A 22,181-nucleotide genomic window follows, 5' to 3' on the forward strand; every position below is an offset into this window, starting at 1 on the left:
CACTCACTCCTGCTTTTGGCAGCTTGCGTGGGAGTAAATTTGCGTCAACAGTGGCAGAGTTGATGTTTCCCTTTGCTGAAGGTGACCAAAAATGTTTTGCTCGTCAGTTAAGAAATCACTTTAAGCAGATCAGTGTAATGAGATTCAGAAGCCATATGGCACTGGCATTAGTGCCTTCTAGTGCAGGAACTGCATGTTGTAATTGCAACAGTGCTGTTTGCTAAAAGTAATTTCAGGAACAGATATTTTTTTCCTCTGCTTGTTACTTTAACTCCCTGGGGCTTAAAACAATGCCTGGGATGTAGCCCTTTATTAAAAAAGGAGGGAGATGCAGTCCTGGTCTGCTTTTTATTGAAGAAAATAAATGGAAGTTAATAGGAAAGACCACTTTCCATTTCCTAGCTGAACACTGGAATGGATGTCACCTGTAACAGCACCAAGTGTGCTCTAACAATAAACCTTCATGTCAAACTGCTCAAATGCCTCAGATTCATATTGTGGGTGATGGGAAAGGCAGAAAGAAGGACCTGGAGGTACAGGAAAATGTGTTTCAACATAGCTATCAAAGATTAGTTCAAATATCAGATAAAACATCACATACAAAATAGGAAAATATGAAGCTGGGGTTCCAGGAATGAAATATAGATTATTTGCTCAGCTTCCATGTGTATCAATCTTAATACTGGCTGGGATTTAGACTAATTTCTTAGCCTTGTGAAATACTATATACGTAGGTGAGGGGAACTGGTCTTCATGAATAAGTAAGATATCCCTTGCTGTTGAATTTTTATGTTTTGTTGTTGTTGTTATATCATTGCTGGATAGGAGAGGCAATTTTTGGTCCCTCCACTAATCTTTCTTAATGGTTCTTACAAGGCTCTGATGGAAAAGTGATGCCTACTTTCCCTCAATTGTTTTAATGACTGTGTGGGATATGCTACAAACAGGGAGCGTTTTACAGTGTTTTCTGGCTGCCTCATTTACCCATGCAACAGAAGCAGAGTTCTCCTCCCTCCTCTGGCACATAAATGCTGTTCCCAAATTCAGATCTTGTTTCTTCACAAGAAATTACGTCCCTTGGGCTCAGCATCATTGAGATCCAAAGTGTTTGTTGCATGTTTCGTGCTAACAGTGATATCAGCCATCTAAGCACTGCTTCTTGAGGCAGAATAATATTGTTTCATGAGAAGAGATACTGAGTTTAAACTGATTTCACTGAGTTGACTTGAAATTTGTGGCTGTCCTCTGGCCACACAGTCATGGCAGCAAGCACTTTGCAGTAAGTGTCAATTCCAAGGTAAACTGGTATTTCCAGTGAAACTGGGAACTAGTGCAGCTCTGCAGGCTGTTTGGGTTAAAGGCATCTGAGGATACCTGGGTCATGGCTCTTGGGGTGTATTCTTTTGTTTTGCTTTGTTTTTTTAAAAAAATTCTGATGACACTTACTTACATTTATTTACTTGCTTATTCATTGACAGACCAACCCAGGTGATGTTGCTAGGCAATGCTGGCAATTCATGAGCAGAAAATGTCCTCTTCCTTAGCTTTTCCAAACATTTTGCTGTGGTTGTCTGGAGGAACAGCAAAGTAATGGCCTTCCACTCAGTTATTATGGAGAAGACTCAGGGAAGCATGTTTACCATTTTCTCTACCTGCCCCTCCTACAATCTACTGCAATTATTCTGTGTATGTCAGACATGAATATATTGTCAGAAAAGTTTATTTTCCAAGGTACCTTGTGCTTTCCCGTTTATGGAAGGACACCTTGAGCCTCTGTAATGAAAGAAAAGAAGATGGAAGAAAGATTTGAAGATAAAACTGTGGGGTTGTGTTTCTAATTTTCTTATCTCATGATGACAGTTTTCTGCAAATTAATTCTGCCTCCTGTACCACTGCTCTCCCTATCTGAAAATTATTGCTGTCCCCTGGGGATTTCTCTATGTAAGCTCTAATAAATATTTTACAAATGCTAATGATTGACATCACCCAGAAGCTCAGTTCATTGTCCTCACTTTGCAGGCAGGGTTTTGGCAAAGGCAAAGAGCAGGAAGGTAAGCAACTTAATGCCCTGTAGCATATTTGGATGGAAAGGGTAGCACAAGTCTTCTACCTTAAAAGTGGAAATGTCCTTTGTAGCTTTCTTTGGTCAGTGGAGGAGGTCCAGAGACTCAGTTCTCCAGTCTGGCAGCTGTTTGACTGCATGATCAATTTGTGTATGCTGGGTTAGGAAGCTTAAAGAGCTCTCAGCTCTCACTGTGTTGCTGAGGAGCAGCAGAGCTGGGAAGGGAGAACCTGCAAGTTTGTGAAATGGGAAAGAAGCAGGGGTGGGTCAATCTCTGTATTCTTCAGTTTACAGGCATTCAGTGCAGTCCAAACAGTTGATCACCATTTTAGTAATGGTACCATGTAAGGCTTTTCTCTCCTGGACATCTTTGACCCCTCTGGTTCATTCTCTGATTTGGATTAATTACCCTTCCCTTTTCTCACTCTGTGCCTAGGGATCAGCTGCAATCTGAGTGGGCCATGAGCTGAACACTGGATGTTGTTGCAGCAGTACGTTAAGTGCCAACAGGTGTTGGTGATTGAGGCAGAGGAAGGCAAAGGTTCTTACCCTGTGCATGAGATCCTTGCAGGAAGCTCATTCTGTGCTCAGGTCTCTGCAGTTGAGCTCTGGGTGGCAGCTCAGCCCTGATTCATTGGGTTCTCACTGTATTCTTTGCATTGTCACCAGTGCTGGCCTTGTGCCTGTTATGCATCTCCTGTGCACTCCCTACCCAATCCCAGGGAAAACTCCTTTTTATTGCACTGCATCAGGATTGAGCGCTCTCTGCTCTCAGTTCCCCAAATACTAGTTTCTTCACAAGGCTCTCTAACCAGTGATTTGTATTATAGTTATTGCTAAAAAGGGGAAAAACCCACCCAACTTAAATATCCATCCCCTTCAAAGACAGATTTATTTCTAAATATATGTTTCAAATCTCTCATTTGATGTCAAACTGATTATCCAGCTTCTTTTTTAAAAAAAATGGTTGGGGGTTGCACAGCTAGCAAAGCACGTCTGCCAGCAATATTTCCCTTGTCCTCCATTTGCTACTCTGTTCATTTAGATTATCAGATCTTGTGAGCAGGGACTGTGCACAGCAGCAGAGGGCTTTTCTGTACAGTTGCAGCCTCTCAGTGCCACTGCCAGACATATGAGTAATTGGTTGAGCAGCTCTGCAGAGCAGTCTCCTTGCACCGTCCAAGCTGAAATGAAGAAGTAAAAAAATCCATTCTGAGAGATGAATCATAATATCATAAGCCTGGAAGGGACCAAAAATCAAGAAGAAAAAGCTTTTCTTAATGAAAAATTCTTTGTGAACATATCTGGTATGGTCCTTAAGAGTAATTGTGTGATCTTGCAATGTGCTTCTGGGATCCTCTCTCTTCATTGTTGCTTATAAGACAGCTTTAAATTAATGATAAGGAAGCCATTCAGGGCATGGGCTGTGCTGAGGTTCACAGCTTTCATTCTGAATGAGAGATTAAAGTAAACTGATATTGAAAGCAAGGAGAGAGAAACAAACACAGTCAGTAAGCCTATAAAGTCTTAGCCAATTGCAATGGCGAACATCCTGCTGGCGAGGGTGACCTTGAATGAACTAAGTGGGATAAAGTCACCAGCCTGGACTGACGGCTGAAGAATCAGGCTGGATTCCAGGAGGCAGAGAGCAGATTCCTGACCAGAATCTCCTGGGCTGTGGCAATGGCTTCTCGGTGTCGGAAATGTGGACAACAGGTACCCAGGAATCTGCCTTTCACCGCCGTCCGGATAACAGAAGGAGAAATGAAATCTTACCATGATTTTATAGGAGGATGCATTCGATTGGAGCGCATGGCAAAGAAAGGTATGTGCAGCATCCTTAAACAAAACAGCATCTTCTCTCAGTGGTGGCTACATTGCATTCCCAGGCGATTTGCATAAAACAGATTATATTTCTAATGCTTTCTCTGATGAATCAGTGATAAAGACAACTGGCTGGATTGGGATATTAACTCAGGTATGACTGCAGCATTTTACTTGGCTGTGTATTTCTGGGATATTTGCAGTGATTTGACCTAAAGGAGGTTAAAATAAATGTTAGGCTCATCCTGAATAAATATTTATTTCACTCAGATGTTAGACACTGAGTTTTCTGTATATGTCAGATGCAGGTATTTCCTATGTGTGGGAAATACTTTTCTTGAAATGAATGTAAGGAGCTGGGGCAGTGGGTTTCATGACTCAGTTGAACCTGTCACCCTGTGCTCCTAAATTACTATGTAGAAGGTCAGTGTCTTCTCTCCATAAAGGTTCTGGTTTCACTGTACTCAGAAAGTTGAGTACGGAGCTTTTTGTGCTCTGTGTGAGTCAGTCTGGGTACAGGGCAGTGTTCTACTCCCAGTGAGTTGGTAGTATAAGATGCTGGTGTCCTGGCAATTTGTGCTAACTACATGTTAACTCTGAAGGGGAGTGGTGGTAGTTGAAATCTAGGCTGTTTACTGATTAGTCACACATCAAGATTGCTGAATCATAGAACACTTTGTGTGCCATTTGAGAGAAAGGTTAACCAAAGAGCCCCCTTTCATTTGCTCTGTTAACTTGAACAAATACTTAATAAACTTCAAATACTGAAATTTATAATGTTCACTAGTACGTGATGAAAAGATCCCCAAAAGCATGCAATATGATTGTATTTTGAAGTTGAATTGTTTATTGTGATTTAATTAGCCCTTCAGCAAAGAGAGCTGCATTCAGTGTGGTAAATGGAGAATATTCTGCAGAAAAAGAGATGGACCAGAAGCAGGACATCAACTAGCAGCTACTGCCTGTGAACCGGGTTTGCAGATGCTTTTTTTAATAGGGCTCTAACACACAATGTCAGGGTTTGAAAACTGCAAAGCCAGTCCATTGTACCTCTGCTCCTGTGGGTGATCTATCCATGCTGATCTTTGGGCTCAGTGCCTACCTATGTGTTGCTGTGTTTGGCTGACCTCTCAGTAACACTGATGTTTCCAGTTGCACTCTTTGTACTGAGGCATTCCGAGTTCAGCACAGCACGGCAGAAATGTCTGGTATCCGAATAAAAGACAGAAGAATTCTTTGAAGTTCCTTCCTAGATGTTTGATCAGGTGCTTCCAGGTTGCTTATGGCTTTGGGGGCCCATGGGCCTGTTGGAGGCAGAGCTCAGGCATCTGCTGTTCTTTTTCTTCTGTAGGTAGAGACGGGAAGAGAATGGTATGAGCTTTGCCATGGTTACTGTTCCCAGGGAAACACCTTCTCTGCCTCTCATTTGGAGAGGCTACCTGGCATGGTATTATGGGAGGAAATCCCTTGGAAAATAATTTTCTGCTAGAGAACAGATAGTGTGTCAAATCACCCTGAGCCTGTTGCCATTTTGTGAGGAAGAAAACATGTTTGCTGCTTTAGTATTAAATTCTGCCCGTGAAGTTGCTGGAGTTCAGTTATTGCCAGGGGCAAGGTGCCTTCAGCTGTCTGTGTTAGAGCTGTGAGAGCTGTGAGAACACACCGGGGCAACTTTGCGTGTGGTGACAATGTGAGAAGGGAGCTAAGAAGCTGGAAAGTTGGCACAGGAATTCATCACAACACTACCTGTGTTCTTTCCTCCTGTTCTGAACTGACTCTGACCCCGTGTTCATCTTTGGTCTTGTTTGGGCCTTTGTTTTCTTATCTGTAAAGTAGGAATATGAGCCTCCATAAAAAGTGGATCCTGATGATGTAGCTATGACTGTCCTTGATGAGTAGACCAGCTTTCCTATGTAGTCTGTGCTGCATAAACACAGAGGAAGAATGATGATCTATCCCAGAGAACTTGGATTCTGCCTGCCCCTTCTTGCTAGTCCTGCTAGCAAAGACTCATTGACAAACTCCAGGGATGTGTGCCTTTTTCTCAGGCTGACTCTACCTGAACATAGGGGCAATGAAGGATCTTTGATCCCTGTGGCGTGTTCTGACTTACTATCATTTAGGGGTACCCTTTCTGCAATGTACAGATCCAGCTGCAGTGTTGCTGAGGTCTAATTGGCTGGTGTTTACTCAGTGCTTCAGGCACTCCAAAGTATGAAGCCTTTTTCATATACAGACCATGTCTGTGGAACCCCGTGACTATACTGTGGCAATTTTGTCTCTTATTAAATATTGTATTGAGAAGAGATGGAAAGCATGCAAGTAACTAGATCAGAAATAGAGGCCAGGTAGCTGCAGTGACCTGCTGGTAACCTGCCTTCAGTACCCCACAGCAAGCAGTGCTGTGCCAGGCTATTCCAATTCCTGGATCACACAAGTTTCAAGGCTTCCTTTGAATCAATGTGATTTGTTCTGATGAGTGGCTGGAAGTGTGGTTGTAGTCTCCTGTTCAGGTAAAGAGATGAAAACAGTGATCGCTTACAAAAAGGAAGTGCTGCTGTGAGGGGCCATCTGAAGGGTAGTTTTCCTATGGCCACGTGATGCCTGCTCTGAGTTCTACATCCCTGGCTCCCTGCAACAGGCTACATGAGCTGCCTACGGGTGCTGAAGGCCCCTCTGGGGTCTGGTGTACAAATGGTGCTATTTTGAGTACAACTATGTGACTTTGAGCCTCTCTGGGATCTGCAGCTCCAAGGTGCTAGTTTAGCACAGCTATGAGAACCAAAGGGAAGGAGGCCCAAGAGCCAGGCAAGAAATGTGGTAGAGTCTCCAGTCCAGGGCTGATCCTCCTTGGAGTGCTCTGAATTCCTCACAGAACAAATACTGAAGGTGAAAGCAAAGAGTAGCCTCTTGTCATGAAATGCATCATTCTTGGACAGTGCTCATGTGTCTTTTTATCACTGACATGACTATTCATGTCAGCCAGCTGATGATGAACATCTTTAATGCTTGAGGACACCTCCTGCCAAACTGGCCCACTCTGTCCCCAGATGCTCCCAATTAGCCAGCCTTGCTGTGATGCTCCAGTCTTCCAATGGGACCACACACCTACAGGGGCTTTACATGGATGAATGATCCTTTGCTGGTTAGCCTATGTCTCTGCACACTGTGGAGCTTGAGGCTTCATGCAGATTATGTATTTTTAAGGGAATAAATGTGAGTTTTTCATCTGTGCTCAAGGCTGGTGGCTGCATAAATCAGGGTAATGAATCTGCAGACACTGAGGAGTACACAGTTCATTACTGAGGCTATTCAGGATTTTGCTGCTGCTGCAAAACCAGGCAAGAGCCTCCTTGCCAGTAGGATGGGGACCTGTCTGTTGTGCTAATAGAGCATTTCTGATTTTGTCCTCTATAAAGCAGAGGAATGCTGCGGTTCTGTCTGTGCAGCAACCATGGGAAACCTTTCTTGGTTCTACTGCTGCGTCTCTCTTACTGATGGGGTTGAAAAGTGGTTCTTCAGCTCTGTCTGTTCAAGGAGGAAAAGGAACTGAAGTACTGGAGCAGTTAAGAGTCATAGTGCTATTTCTGGAAGGAAATCCCATCTGAATCGAGTCCAGGCTGAAATTTATTGGACTTTTTGGAGTTTTTCCACCTTCAGTAGTAAAATATTAATGAGAAATGCATTCCTTTCCCACAAAGCTGACCTTTCTACAAAGAGAAAGTCACTATTTGATGTGAAGACCAAAATCTGCAGAATAAGTGGAAGGTATTTCTAAACCCCTTGAGACTCAGTCACAGTGCCTCCTCATGCAGTGTTCAAAATTGTTCTTGTATTTGCATTCAGTATTTCTTCTCCTCTTTGGTACAAACTCTACCTAGGGAACCTGGGATAATTTTTTTTCATGTGGCTCTCACTGCAAAGAAAACAGATACATTGAAATATTCTGTTTTCTACAGAGGTTTTTCTGAGAGAAGATCCTTATCTTAGAAGCTTGTGTCTCTTTTCACCTGTTCCCATTGATATGCAGCATACTTGGCTGCAGTTGAGGAATACTAAACCTGATTTACCTAATCAGAAAAGTCTAGAGAATTATGAGGAAAATAGGGAAGGCAGAGCTTGATTTCCATTTTAAAAGACTTTTGAGAGATAACTAGTACTGAGAAGATCAAGACAACATATTCTCAGAGGGCAAGTTATAGCAGAGTCCTTCTGGGTATTTATGTTTTCTCTTTCTCCCAGGATACCAAAACAAGAAACAACTCAGTGAAATGGAAAAGCATTACATGAGGATAGACATATTGCTGTAATTGCTAATGTTTTGTTAACTTGTGGGGCTTATTACCACAATATAAAAGGACAGTTTGCTTTTTTTATATTGCCTAAGTTGTAGAGTAAACTGTCTGGGGAGAAGATTTCAGGCAGACATGGCGCTGAATATACTGGGAGGTTGGAGAGCATCTGTGCGGAGCTCTCACCCTGGTTATGCCGCGAAGCTTATTCTCCAATTTCAGTCACTTCTGCTGCTTCAAGCCCCATTTAAAGACACAATTCTGCTGTGTTAATGTATTGATCTTTTATACAAATTGTGCTGCTGCTTTATTACATGAATCTTGATGTGGATTAGCTTGCCCAGTGAGGTTTCCAAGGCAGGCACTCTCCTTCTTCACCCCCTGCACATTATCTGGTGGAATTACTTGTGCTCAAGTATAAAAGAATGCTAAATAAAGCTTGGCTGTAGCAGCCCACCTATATATAAATATTTGGACTATGCCAAGTGTCTTGTTGCACAAATTTCTGAACCTATTAGTTATTTCCATTTTTCAAGGGGGAAAAAATCCTTCATGCTTTCACAGCAGACAAGAATTTTTGGCCAAACATTTATTTTTTCATCTTTTTCGAAGCCAGGATGTCTCAGCGTGTCCATTCTGCACAAGTCAGTGCTTTGTTCATATTCTGTTCCTGTGAGTCATTAAACTGGGGATTGTTGAGTTCAGACTGCTTGTGTAAACTCTTGGGACAGTGTGCTGCTGGGGGGGGGGGAGGGTGGGCTCTAAGGAGCAGGGGTTTGCTTGTCTTAAGTTCTGATTTTGAAATTGGGATACTGTTAATTAGGAAGATCATCATCTGCTGGCATTGGGAAAAGCTGAGGTGAGATGGGAAGAGGTAAAGGAAGGAGATACTCTGTGTCATTTCCCCTTGACTTTGACACTAGACCCAAGAAGTGAGATCTGTCAGAGAATGGATGAAATTTGGGGCAACTATTAAATTTTTTAAGTCAAAACCACAATAAAAATTAATATGCTCTAAATTAAAGTAGGAGCTTTGAAAGAAGCACAAGGCAGTTCCTTCGTGTTAGGCCAGCTCTAGTGGAAACAGTGGATTTGCAGTTACCTGGAGTCTTTAACATAAGATTAAAGAGCTTTCCAAAATGCTGATTTAATCCAATTTCTGTGAACATCTTGTGTGTTCAACAAGTCAAACACAATGAACCTAGTGGGCCTCCCTGGTCCTCCTGTGAAGGAATCTGGGAAGAGGATCTCCATTCAGAGGCACTCGGGGGTCAACCATTCCTTGTCATGCTTTTGGAGACCCACACCCACAGGTGTGAACACATGAGCATGTGGGGTCAGACGCTCACGTGGTGCAAGTTATTTCAATCAAACTGTTGTGTATTGTCAAACTGAGCAGGTCCTTGAATATTATTTTTTTAAGTAAACTTAAATATGTACTGTGGATGCTTCCCAGTAACGAAAACTAAAACATCACTATTACTGTATTATATGCAGTGTGTGCTGGTGAGACAATATTTGGATAGTACAAGATACTGTTCGCTTGAGAGAGGCCCAACTAAGCCTTTTCAGCTCAACAAAGACATTTTACAGATGCTGAAATTGTCATTACTAATTACCCAAATGAAAAATATCTGATGTGTCAATCTAGTTAAACAAACTGAAAGTGCTGCCTGATGAGCTTTCCCTTGAGCATATAGTGGCCAGAGAGGAATTTCTTGGTGCCTCTTCTGTGGTGAGTTCATTCCTCTCCTTACCTCTGGAATCCAGCATGAGGTCAGTAATTTATATTTACTCGCAGAGTAGCATCTTCCAACTCCACAGCTGGATCTACTACTTCTACAACATCACTACACACAGGGTTAAAGTGATTTTTGGACTGTAATCATCCGGCACATTTACCAGCCACTTAGATGCAACACTTGCCCATAACGCTGTGGAGCTTCTCACACCTGTCCCCCTCGGGTCCCGGCGGGAAGGTGGCGGATGGTGCCCGGGAGAGGGCAGTGCCTCCCCCCGAGCTGGCGTGGGACTGCGCTGAGCTCGGGCTCTGCGGCTGTTTCGGGCTTCCCCCGGAGCTGAGCTGGGCTCGGTGGGTAGCGGGGCTGTTGTCTGTTCGTCGTGCACAAGAACTGGAGGGGAATCTCTGACCTGAGAGCAAGACGTATCTGGAATGGAAGAAATGCTTTGTAAATTCGTTACACGTTATACCGGGACAGGCAGCAGAGAGTAACATCACACACTCACTGCGGCTGGTAAAGTCACTGGTTTAGCATGCAGGGTAGGAGAGGCTGGGGAAAGGAAGTGCAATGTAAAGTCATATTATGCCTCTTACAGATGTCTTAAGCTCCCATACGTCTCATACCAGCATGGTGATGCTCTGCTTTGATTTGACATTTGGCTGTAACTACATAGAAAATCCTGTTAATTTTCTCCTGTATACTATAGGCATTGTGAGAATTTATGTTTGTTGGCTGATGGGGGAAGGATGGAAACAGTGAGTGTGGTACCCTTAAGGTAGATCCACTCCAGTAGTCTGACTGTATGGACAACTTGGTCTGCTCCTCATTTCACAGGTGGGGGATACTGAGGGTGGCTGGTGACCTGGATTCCTCGCCCCACATCTCTGTTTCCCTGTCTATAAAATGAATGACACTAGGCTTTTTTTTGAGCCTGACTGATGGCAGGATTTACAGAACAAACAAGATGTTACCACTATACAACACATCCCAGGGGACAGCTGCTGTGCTGTACCCTGGGTGAAGAGTGACTTCTATCTAAAGTTACTGAGCTGCTGGGGGTTGTGGTAGTTAAAAGGACAATTTTATCAATGCTAAAGTGGTGACCCAGTATTGCTTCAGACAGCTCTAGATGCGATGGTACCACCACAACATGAAAGCACGTGTACTCCTTTCATGCATTGGGCAAACTTGTGTCTCACTAGATATGTAGAACTGATTACTCCCCTGCTCAAGAGCTGCAGTTCATGTTTCTAACCAAATTCATAGGTCTCTTGCAGTCTTCTTTCTGTTTAAATAATAGGTCTATGCTCTGGTGTGTGGGTGTGCCTTGGGGATAGTACTCCAAGACAGCTATTCACAGCAGAACTGCTGGTTTCCCTTGGCCCTGGTACTCTGCTATTTAAAGTTATTTTAATGGAAGTCCTTTCCACGCCTGAGTCTGAGCAAGTGAATCTGTTTTGTTGCTTGTTGGACTGTACCTTTATTTGTTTGTGCTAAGCTGCAAATGTCTCCCAAGTGTCCAAGGGCCTGAGTGGAGAGTTCTCTGGCGGGAGGAAGCGGCTGAACCTTGGGGAGGGTTAAAGCCTGGGCATGGTGCGAGTCAGAGGGCTCTGCTGCGGTTTGCCTTGAAGCTGTTACTAAGCAATTTGTGCAGCCTCCTCCAGGAGAGCGTCAGCTCTTTGGTGCGCTGTTGGTTGGATCCAGGATTGCTTCCACAGAATGCTGCCTCTCTCCATCCCTCCCCTCTGCTTCGAGTGAACTCCTTGCCACAGCAGGTCTGCCGAGATGCCAGCCTGCAACACAAGGGAGAGCACATGCCTGTGAGTGTGTGTGGGTCTGAAGGGGAGGCATCACTCTCTGCAGTGTCTTTCTGTTGCTTTTTCTAACAGACATCTGAGCTGAGGTGGTGGTGAGCTTGGGGGAGGCTGCAGGAGGTGGTGGGGTCTCCTCGGGTAGAGAGGTCGGCTGCGAGCAGTATTTGTCCTCTTGCTGAAACATATTCAGCTGGCAGCAGTGGTGGATGCTGTGGCTCACTGTTTGTCTCTGATGACAGTAACCAGGGAAATATTTTTGAGCTTACTGGCCTCTGCTCAGGAGTGAGCAAAGCAACCAGTCCTTCAGCTCCTGAGCTTGGAAATAAAGGCTCTGAAATGATTGTGCTGGATGCAATAGTTCATAGCAGAGCCAGTGGCTAGAGTTTTGCTAAGATACTGTTTCAGCTGTGAAAGTGTCTGCTGGCAAGCTCTGGGAGAAAGGAATGAAGTCTGCTCTGCAGTCTGCTTGCATCTCTTGATTAGTTTAGTGTCCACTCATTGTAGTGAGTGTATTTTAGATTTGCAGTTTGCCACATATGGTTTTTGTTATTTACAATGAATTTTAACATGACATTTTGAAAATGTTCTTTTGTTCTATTCTCTGGGCAGGAATTTGTGCTCTAGCAATCCAGCATTGTTGTGAAGCACAGATTTTAGGGAGAAGATGAAATTACTTTTCTCTGGCAAAATATCAGAAACCATCATGAAGTTTTTACAACTGAGGGACTAGGCAAGAGGCTGTCCTGGGCTGCTGTAAATCTGGCTTGATTTCTTGAATGCTGAGATTAGACCTTAGTCTTTAATGGCTTTTACTAGGGAAGTTTCAGTTTTGTGGATAGTAGGATATAACATCCCCCCATCATATCCCCGCATGTGCTCTTTGAAATCAAGTAATAGCTGTCTCAAAAGGAAAAAAAAGTTTGTTGAGTAATGGATGTAGAATGGTGTTTTTCTTTAGATCTTTGCTGACTATGGATTCTTCATAATGCATAGTGAAGATTGGTTAATAATTTCTTGCCTATCTCTTATGATTTACAGAAATATCATAAGAAGGATCTTCATAATAGACTGGGATATAAAGTCACCTGAACAGAGTAGTGAGAGTGCTCTAAGAATTCTATATTTGTTTGTACAATTTAGCTTTTATGGGGATTGCTAATCAAGGATTCTTAGGTGTGTGCATAAATGTGTGGTGCATTCTGACAGTAAATGTCATCAAAATCCTTGAAATGTGACTATAGATATAAATTTGTGCATACCAATGTGTTTTTGTAGAGTGTACCAATAGTAAAGCTAAATACCAGTTTACCTATGTAGCAGAAAGATTTTGATTTTTTGTATTTGCCAATCAATTTAAAGACAACTTCTTCAGAAACAAATAAAAAAATCCCAGTCAAACAAGAACATCCAAAGACTGTTTTTGAAGAAGTGGTTAAATGGGAAAAGTAGCAGAATCTCTTTCTTCATCCGAGGAAGTCTATACCAAAATATTTTGAAGTTGGCTTAGAAAGCTGACATAAAGCCTAGAGGGTGCATGGCACCAGCAGCAGCAGCAGCACTGCATGTAACAGTAGCAGGGACACCTTCTCAGTTTGACACAGAATAATTGATGTTAAAAGTATAGATAGGCCTGACTGAGAACTGTCAACTTCACTATTTCTGAGTCCTGGGGTTCACCAGGCTCAGATTTTACATCTGTATCTGAACTTCCTGGCCATCTGCTATCATGTTAGATTAATACATATTTAAATGTTTAACAAAACAGGTCTCCAAGCATTTCCTCTTTTTTCTTGTGCAGCTGCACACAGACTTAACTTTGCCTTACACACATGCCTGAGGCATCTGTCAAATTAGCAACCACCTGAAAGCCTGGATCTAAAGCCTGGGGGAAGTTCAGGTTTGGATCCAGAGTTACTGTGGATCACTTGCATTTTCAATGCAAAGAAGGAGCATGCGGGACAGTTTGTGACTTGAAAGTCACTGCAAGCAAGTCCTTGGAAAGTCCTTGCAGTTTGCTAATGGCTGGTGTGGTCTGGAGAGTAAACTAGAAATTTCACTTCTGTGTAGAGGCAATGTTGACCTGCAATAACTGGAAATTACAGTTCTCCACAATGTCCCTCCTGCCTTGGTGTGTGGCCTGTCTGTAGTTCTGACATTCTTACTTGGCCAGTGCTCAAATGTTTCCTTTGGAGGCTTTTTGCTTTGAGCCTCTCTTGCCTCGTTCATTTGTTAAACTGCAGTCAAACATTTATGTTAATGGGTTTTGCCCAACATACCCACTCACAAAACTGAAATTGAGGGGTTTTCCAATTGGGAGCACAAGATTTCAGTTCTTTCATATGAACAGCTCTCTTTTCTCTTCCTTCCAAGCCAGTCACAGTAGATTTCTAATGTGTATTATGTCTGCCTGTGAAAACAACTTGTTTTAAGTCTGTAACCACTCCTGGAGCACAGGCAAACACAGCCACTAAACAGGTCTTTTCAATCCGTGACCTCTCCACTCCTGTAATTTTACGTTAAAATGAGCATCAATTTAGTAAATCAGATTAATTGGAAAATGCAGTGATCCAAAGTAACTTGAGCAATCTTCCCTGAAAGATTTGAACGCAGCAGAAATGTTTAATGTGAGTGCAGAGCCAAGCTTAGGTGAAGCTGTACATCCACCATTAAGCTGCGCAGAAAGCCTGGGAAATACTGATCACAACTTAAGGTAATGGCAGGAGAAAACTTCAGAGCAGAGCTGCTGCTGTGCAGTAGAAAATCACATCAGGCACCAGTTCAGCTTCTGCCCATGTAGGCACTGAGGGTCACAGGTTTTTGGGCTCTTCAGAAAAAGGTACATTTCTAGCCTTTCTGTCGTTCATGGGTTTGTTTGGGAAAGCTTGTGAGACAATTCCATGCACACCATGATCTGTCCCCTTCTCAAGGGTTTGGGACATATGGGCAGTGCATCACTCAAGACAGTTGGAATCTTACCTTGCTTGTCTGGATCTCTACCACACTAGTGTACATAAAGTCAGGTTGTTATTACAACTGAAAACCCACCAAATTTAAGGGATACCTCCAGACATGAGCCAGAGTTACTTAAATATTTTAGAAGAATCTTCTGTCTCCGGAAGTTAGTGAGCAAACCTTGCTATGAAACTTGGTTTTAATGAGAAGAGAAATTGCATTTCAACAAATACTCTTGGTGGGTTTTACAGTTGTGCTTGGTGAAAAATTGAACTGGGATAAAAGATGACAGCAGTCACCTTACCTGTGCTGCACTTGGGCTTTTGCTCCAAGCTGATCTTAGTCTGATTCTCTGCTGGAAGGGTAGTCCTGGCTCTGCCATCTGCCCCCCCTGCATCACCAGGACTTGTACCCTTCAAGCAGCTCTGCAGAGAACTAGCCCAGATCAGAAGCAATCCACTAATGAAAGAATTGCTTCACTTTATTTACAATAACTTTATTCCTGGCTTGATTTTCCGTTGACTCAACATGGGTTAGCAAAAAAAGGAGGTGGGAACATGCAGAAGAATGAGAAAGGATGGGATTTCCTTTCTGTTTATAGCTGGATTTTAGTTCCTCTCTAGAGAAAACAATCAGTAGCACAGCAGCTTGTATCAGTAACTGATCTCACTGTTTCTCTGTCTGGGCTGAGGGAATAAACAAACCTTTTAAAAAGTAAACAGAGGGCACAAATGGTGAGAAAGAGAAGTAAATAGAAATTATAAAAAAAGAAACCCAAACTAAGAGCTTCTTTCTCTGATGCAGTAACTTTGAAGTTCTTTTTGACCTTCAGAAAGGGAAATGTTTTCCTTAAGAGTTCATATTGGGAATTCTGGTGGGATAGAATATTTTCAAATCCTTTAGCCAGCTTAAACCTTATCAGTGAAACATGCAGATTTGTCTCCTTAGTGTGTTTAGCTCTGGAAATCTAACTTCACTCTTCTAAACTTTTAGCTAACTGTTGTCCATGGCAAGCAAAGCAGATACAGGACCCGAGAGAACATTTGAACTGTAGATATTCTGCAACCTTCAAGCTCTGGATTTGTGTGTTGCCTTTTGGTACTTTCTAAGAACACAAAACATGAAAGGTGTCCTTTCATGCTCTTAAGTGAAGTATCTGACCTCATGTTTAACCCTCTCTGCCCTTTTCTATCACATCAGCAATCTGATTTTTCTCCAAAACCACGATTTTGATTTGAATGCTCTAAGCATAATTTTTTACTGAGCTTGCACAAAGTAGAAGCAGGCTGATGTATTCTATGATTCTAGCAAAGATTTTCTTTCACTCCCAGCTGTCTTCCTTTTCTGTGAATTACATATTAGGCTGTCATTAAGGAGAGATGAACTTTGCTCTGGAAATTTGTAACTCATTATTCCAAGATTAGTGACTTCAGATGGGAGACTGAAGCACCCCCTCCTGTAGCCAGCAGAAGGCAAGGCAGTTTTAGCATCCAGTCCCTGAAACACAAAGAAACCCATGTCCTGTTGTGGCTGGTTGCCTTTAGTGTCCTTTATGGAGCAACAGGCACTGCTCGGTGCAGTCCAGCCCTTCACTCCAGAAGGTCCATCTTTCCAACACTGTTGGAAATGTTTGTTGCCGTTAGCATGTAAAGTAGTTTCTCTCTGTTTAGAGAAGAGACAAAGGAGCAAGATTATGTTCGTTGTTGCTTTTAATCATCTGCTGTTGGTGCAGCTCCTCCAGATGTGCTGTGGGAACACACATGGCTGGGTGAGGAATAAAACAGGCAAGTGTGTGTGGAGGGAAGCCCAAGAGCGTTTCATTTTTGAGGGAGGAATTATGAAGCATAACTGAATGGCTTTCCCCTTGAAGATTAGATAGCACAGTTGCAACTAGTCTCCCTAGAGAGCTGGAAGGGAGGAGAAGCTGTGCCAGACAGATGGCTGCAGTAATTGCTTTTCTTTTTCTCACCCTGGGCAGAAAACCTTGGGAAGCAAAACTGTAAGGCCTAATTCTTCTGCAGTGAAACTCTCCTCTGCTAGGAATTCAATTTATAGCAGTTTAAGAAGAGAACCAAGAGTAGATAAACTGACTTGTTTATTTTTTTTAATTTTTTTCTTCTTTTATCACATCCTTATTCAGATTTTAATTGCCCTGACAAATTCAATTAGTTCAAGTAATGAAGAACTGTGTGGTATGTGTAAGTGTTCAATTTTAGTACCAGATCTTTGTAGGGTATTGGCATTGTTTCACATAACACTGTTTGATCAATTTAAGTTTTTCTCTTTTTTAATTTTAGAGGCAGTTAGGACCACAAGAACAATCACACAGAAGCTGGGAAATGTCTGAGTCAAGTTTGCCAAGATAATTGTGTTCCAGACTCTTGGCTGGTGTACATTCTGATATGATCTTGAGTGGCATGGCTATACAGGCTTTATCAGAGGGCAAGGCTGCTCTGAAGTGATCAGGGTTGTCCCATCTCTTCTGTAGATATTAGCAAGGTACAATGAAACAAGACTGTTGTCAAGCTGTTGATGCTTTTCAGCTTCCTGAAACCTTCCCAATGACCTCTGGGTCCCCACATAGTGAATTAAAACATGCTTATCATCAATAGGTTTTTCTGAAGTAGTCCATGAACCTGCAGCTGTCAGCTCAATATCAGCTCATGTCAGCCTAAAACAGGGTTTTCTCAGCTGGAATATCTGTCCCACAGGAAAGTGGTAAGCTGCTTCTATCTGAGAGGGTGAGCACCACTTCCTTCCAGCTTGTGGCTTGTGGCACAGAGACCAGGGAGGCTGCAGAGCCTCCTGGGGTAAAGTCAGTGGAAGATAGAAATGTATTAGTGCTCACTAATGCTAGGCAAACTCTCATGGCTTTGAAACAAACCCAGACTCGTGTCTTTGAGCTTGCTTATAAGATTTTTTCCAAGATTTTCTTTCAGTCAAAGATTAAAAACTTCCTCCAGTAGCTCCAGGTAATGGTGTTTCCAAGGACTGCAACTTCTACTGCAAGCTCTGTGCTGTGATGGTGTTACAAATTCATCCACATTGGGCAGTAACTACCTTTAAGCACTGTCCTAGAAGAAGATACAAATGGGACCTTGTGTGCTGTTGGCTACAGCTGATGATATTTCATAGCCATGTGATCTGATTTGCCATTTGAGCTCACAAGGCACCTTCTCTTGTTTCCTCAGATTTTCTCAGTCTCCTGCTAATTTCTTCTGCCACAATCTTTTTTTCCCAGCATGTCAATGTGTGAGCTCTACTCACTTGAATGTGTGATTCCTAGTCACTAAATGTATTTTGTACCACCTTTCTCATCATTGGAATGTTTCCTCCTGAGTGTGGGTTTTACAGCAAATCCCATGTGGTTCATCTTGCCCAGGCAGGGGATTTGATGAGAACTAACTGGCACTCTGCCATTCTTGTTTCTATTATTCATCTTATCTTTACATCACAAAATTCTTTTGGAATAAAAAGGATATTTAGAAATATCCTTTTTAGAAACCAAGCTATTTTTTAGAGCAAGCTAATAAAGCTAATATGGGGTGATGGAATTTCTGTCTCTGAGAGGTGAGAAACAGTGGCACTTTTTCTGGTTCATCTTCTCTTTCTGTTCAGCCTTGTGATTGTCTCATCCATTGCAGAAACCTTTGCTATATTTTTACAATTTATTGGCATAAGCTCATTCCTGGTCACCCAAACCTGAGTGTACCCAACTACCTGTGGGACTGCAAAGTTGTCACGATATCTTTGCCTCTTCTGGATGCTGAAATCAATAGTGTTTTCTTCAATGGAGACCCAGAGATTTCTCTGTTCTGAGAGTCTATTTTAATTATCAATTTGATTTTCTTTTCTCCTACTTCTGTTTTTTTTTGTTACATTTTGATTCAGCTATAATTACCTCTAAACACCCACTTTTCCCTCTTCTGCCACCATCTTGCTGCCAACATGTGATTTGAAAAGGGCAGATCTGTTACTATCATGGTGATTCAGACACACTTGAAATGTACTTTCTGAAGGATGGTAAATTTTTTGCCCAACAATCTGGAGACACTTGTCAGTACCTGTTGAGAATTGTGTTCATAGATTACAGGACCTTTTTGCTTCTGGTTTCTTGGGTGTTGTATTTATTTGACTCCAAATAGAGCAGAACATGCTGTTCTGAAGCAGCTAGCAGAGAAATCAGGCTCATGGTATTGTTTTCTAATAAATAATCTTGTGTATTCAAAATCATTTTATTTTTCCTTCCTTTTTTTGCTCTATGGTTTCCCCCAGAGATCCCATTCTGGATATGCCTGGAGAAAATTGCAGAGTGAAAAAGGAAAACTTAATGGGTTACTGTTGTTTTGTTTGCTTTGGGAATGTATACTAGTCCCTGACACCAAACTCTTTGGCTATGATTCATTGCTCTGCTCTCCTGATTGCTCTTGGCCACATGTAATGTCAAGAATCAGAGAGCTGATAATGAGCATCATAAACGGGATGGAAATTCAGGTCCACATCAAAACCATCACTCATTCCAGTCTGAATTTTCCCCTTTTGAGTTCAAAGTAAGAATTTGCAGAATCAGCCCCCTTGACATTTATATTTTTCCAATTGCTTGGAATCATTGCCTTTTTTTGTGCATCATCCAAACTGTGTGCAACTTCTTTTCACATTGTGTGTCACCATCTGTCTAGGAGAGGGCAATGGCACAAGCTCTTTATCTACTTCATCTCAACGCATTAGTGAAGTGTTTGAAAATGAACAAAAAAACCTTCCAAATCACACCGTGTCATTTAAAACCTAGAGTCCCTAGTTCTGGAAAGGATCAGAGTGAATTTCTGAAAGCAAGAGAGATGTTATTTTGGGCAGCAGGCTAGAATGAGGGAGAAAGAGGCTACTCTGTAACCTCTCTGACCTCCCTCTTTATTTCTGGACAGCTGGTTGAAAACCAGGTGCATCAAAGTATTTCAGTGCTTGCATTGTATTTACATCAGTGAAGATCTTAATGCTTAAATGGGGCAACTGCCTCCCTTCCCTCAGATCAGTGACCTACCTGGGCCCAGCTTCTTTCCTCCTTCCTGTTGTGTGGGCAGTTAGGGGTGAGCTGTGCAAAACTAGGACTGGTTGTTGTTCTGAGGCTGTACCGTGGCTAAAGGAGTAATTACAACAGGTGTTATTATAACATAAACCTTGATCCTGCCAGTTGACTTGGCAGATATTCCCCAGTAAATGTTGCTGCTCTAGACTGGGGTGAAGAGTGGGGAGAACAATTGGGTGCACCTGTTACAGAAAGGGATCAGATTAGCTCAATGTGGAATTATAGTTGCTTGTCACTTGATAGATCTCACAAAAGTTGTGATTTTTCCACAGCTACTTGCCAAGTTACTTTCTAACTTTTCAGTGTTTACTGTAAAAGAACAGGCTTTGTTTTTGTGAGAAAAAAGCCTCACAGCCCGTTATTTCCTCCTTTTACTCTGTATTTGCTTATAGCGGAAAAAGCATTGGGAAAGGAAACAATTCTGGATTGGCTGGTTACACAAAGTCCTCCAGCAGAGATCGGGGAGATCTGGGTGGAACAGAGCAGTGTATGTGGAATAGACTTCACTGTTTCAAAGACTGAAAAGCTGCTATACTGGGAGGCCAAATGCAGTGACTTAATATGAAACCTGAAGCAGTAAAGAGCAGGTGTCAGCTTGAGCAAACCTGTGTCGAGCTCTGGCAAATCTACTGGAGCTGGTTTATGGAAAACTCTCTGTGAAACCACAGAGCAGTAGATGACGTTTGTAGGCTGAAGAGAAGAAGGAGTCTGTAAGTATAAACTTCTCCATGAAAGTCATATAATATCTCAGCCAGTAGCCCAGCCAAGCTCATTTTCTTTGAGTATCATCTTTGGTTTGCTGGGTTCTTAAAGGATGGAAAAATTGTCATTGAGGCTTTATTAACTCATTGAATATTTCTGTTTTCCCTTGCACAGATGAAATCATGCAGCAGGAGATCCGGCCGCTGGTAGCAGTGGATATAATAGAGCAGCTCCACAGGCAATTTGCTATCTTGTCAGGTAAGAATTTGCTGGTAATCACATTCCAGGATTCTCTTGGAAACATTGGAGTCTGTTGTGCTGTCACCCTTCAGCTCTGTACAGCAGTTGCAATAGTATTTTTGTATTGCTAATGCGAAGTGCTGTTATGATCAGATATTCACAGTGTTTGCAACTGATAAATACTAAGTTGCTGTGCTTGTTTTTCTTAGAGCAAGGCAATTTTCTGTGTTCTCCACAATGGGCTAGGGAGAACAGATTTAGAGGGTAAGAAATTAAACAAATCTTTATATACATATCTTTGCACAATGGCCAAGCATCTTGTTTGTGGGAAAAGATTTTAGTCTATCAGGGAGCTATTCATGACCTCCCCCTTCTTCCTCATTCGCCTTTGTTTTAGAAATGATTCATTGCTAAAGTGTAAGGTTCTAATCTTTTAAAGATATGATTATTACATATTCCTTTGTTTGCCTGAAGTTTGCAATCACACAAAGTGACGCAGTTGCTTTCCCTAATAAAGAGCTGATACTGAAATATTTGCCAGATTATTTAATACACTTATTTTGGATACTGTAGAAGGTAAATACTTACCTATCCTAGAATGGCCTGTGCTGTTGACTGCATGGCCTCTGGCAACTCCTTTTGTCTCTGTTTCTGCCTGTTCTGCAACTAAGGGAATTCAGAATTTGCTTTTCATCCTACCTATAGATACACATTGAAGTATCATGAATTTGCACAAAATGCTGAGATTATCATAAGAAGGTCCTCTTGAACAGCCTGTCCCTCTTGGTGGAGAGGAACACTGGGACCACAGTGCAGAGTGCACAGACCCAGCTCTAAAAATGGTCAACTCGGCAGGCCCACTCCCTGCTCCATCTTTGCATTTTTAAGTGCATTCCAAGCTGCCAAATGAAATCCAAATCTCAGATTAACAGAATTCCTTATGACACTCTGAGTGTTAAAGCTTCATTGGAGGATTCTAAGTAGCATCTCATGGCAGCTGAGTAAGTTCAATAACTAAAGAGTTTGCATTGGGCAGAAGGTATTGACTGAGCACAGGTGGAACCAGCTGCCTTCTCGTCTGCACTAAGGCATCTCAGGGTCACACCTTCCTGGAATTCCCAATGAACACAAACCTCCAGTCAGGACAGTGCGAGTAACAGCATTAAATTGCTCAAACCGTTTTCATCCAACCATTGTGCCCAGTGCAGGGCAACCAGGAATTGCTGAGAATTCCCTGCCTCACATGCAGTGCTTATCCAGTAAAATGTGGAGAACTGCCATGCTTGAACCCCATTACTCTGTAACACTTGGGACCATTGGTAAAAGCTGTGTATGGCCTGTAATGAGCAACGTGTGCAAAGTGGTTTAATAAAACAGAGGAAAAACCAATTTCCAGTTCTTGCTAGAACATTAAACATGGAACAAAAATGTCAAGGGTAAACATAACAAAGCATTTTCATATTTCTTTAT

At 42.3% G+C, this 22,181-nt stretch overlaps 1 protein-coding gene across 9 annotated transcripts in view; it reads left to right on the top strand.

Moving 5' to 3' along the window:
* MCF2L2 (MCF.2 cell line derived transforming sequence-like 2) overlaps positions 1-22,181 on the top strand; it is a 157,425-nt gene that overhangs the window by 15,598 nt on the left and 119,646 nt on the right. For 5 of the 9 annotated variants that reach the window (XM_071567041.1, XM_071567046.1, XM_071567045.1 and 2 more), the window contains exons 1-2: positions 3,197-3,887; positions 20,646-20,729. In XM_071567041.1, the coding sequence (XP_071423142.1) occupies positions 3,746-3,887; positions 20,646-20,729 (226 nt within the window). In that variant the 5' untranslated portion in view covers positions 3,197-3,745. Of the gene's footprint in view, positions 1-3,195; positions 3,888-20,645; positions 20,730-22,181 lie in introns of those variants that run through there. The other 4 variants (XM_071567043.1, XM_071567048.1, XM_071567047.1 and 1 more) reach the window with 2 other exon arrangements.

Source organism: Pithys albifrons, chromosome 11 (assembly GCF_047495875.1).
Source record: "Pithys albifrons albifrons isolate INPA30051 chromosome 11, PitAlb_v1, whole genome shotgun sequence".
NCBI classification, from domain to species: domain Eukaryota; kingdom Metazoa; phylum Chordata; class Aves; order Passeriformes; family Thamnophilidae; genus Pithys; species Pithys albifrons.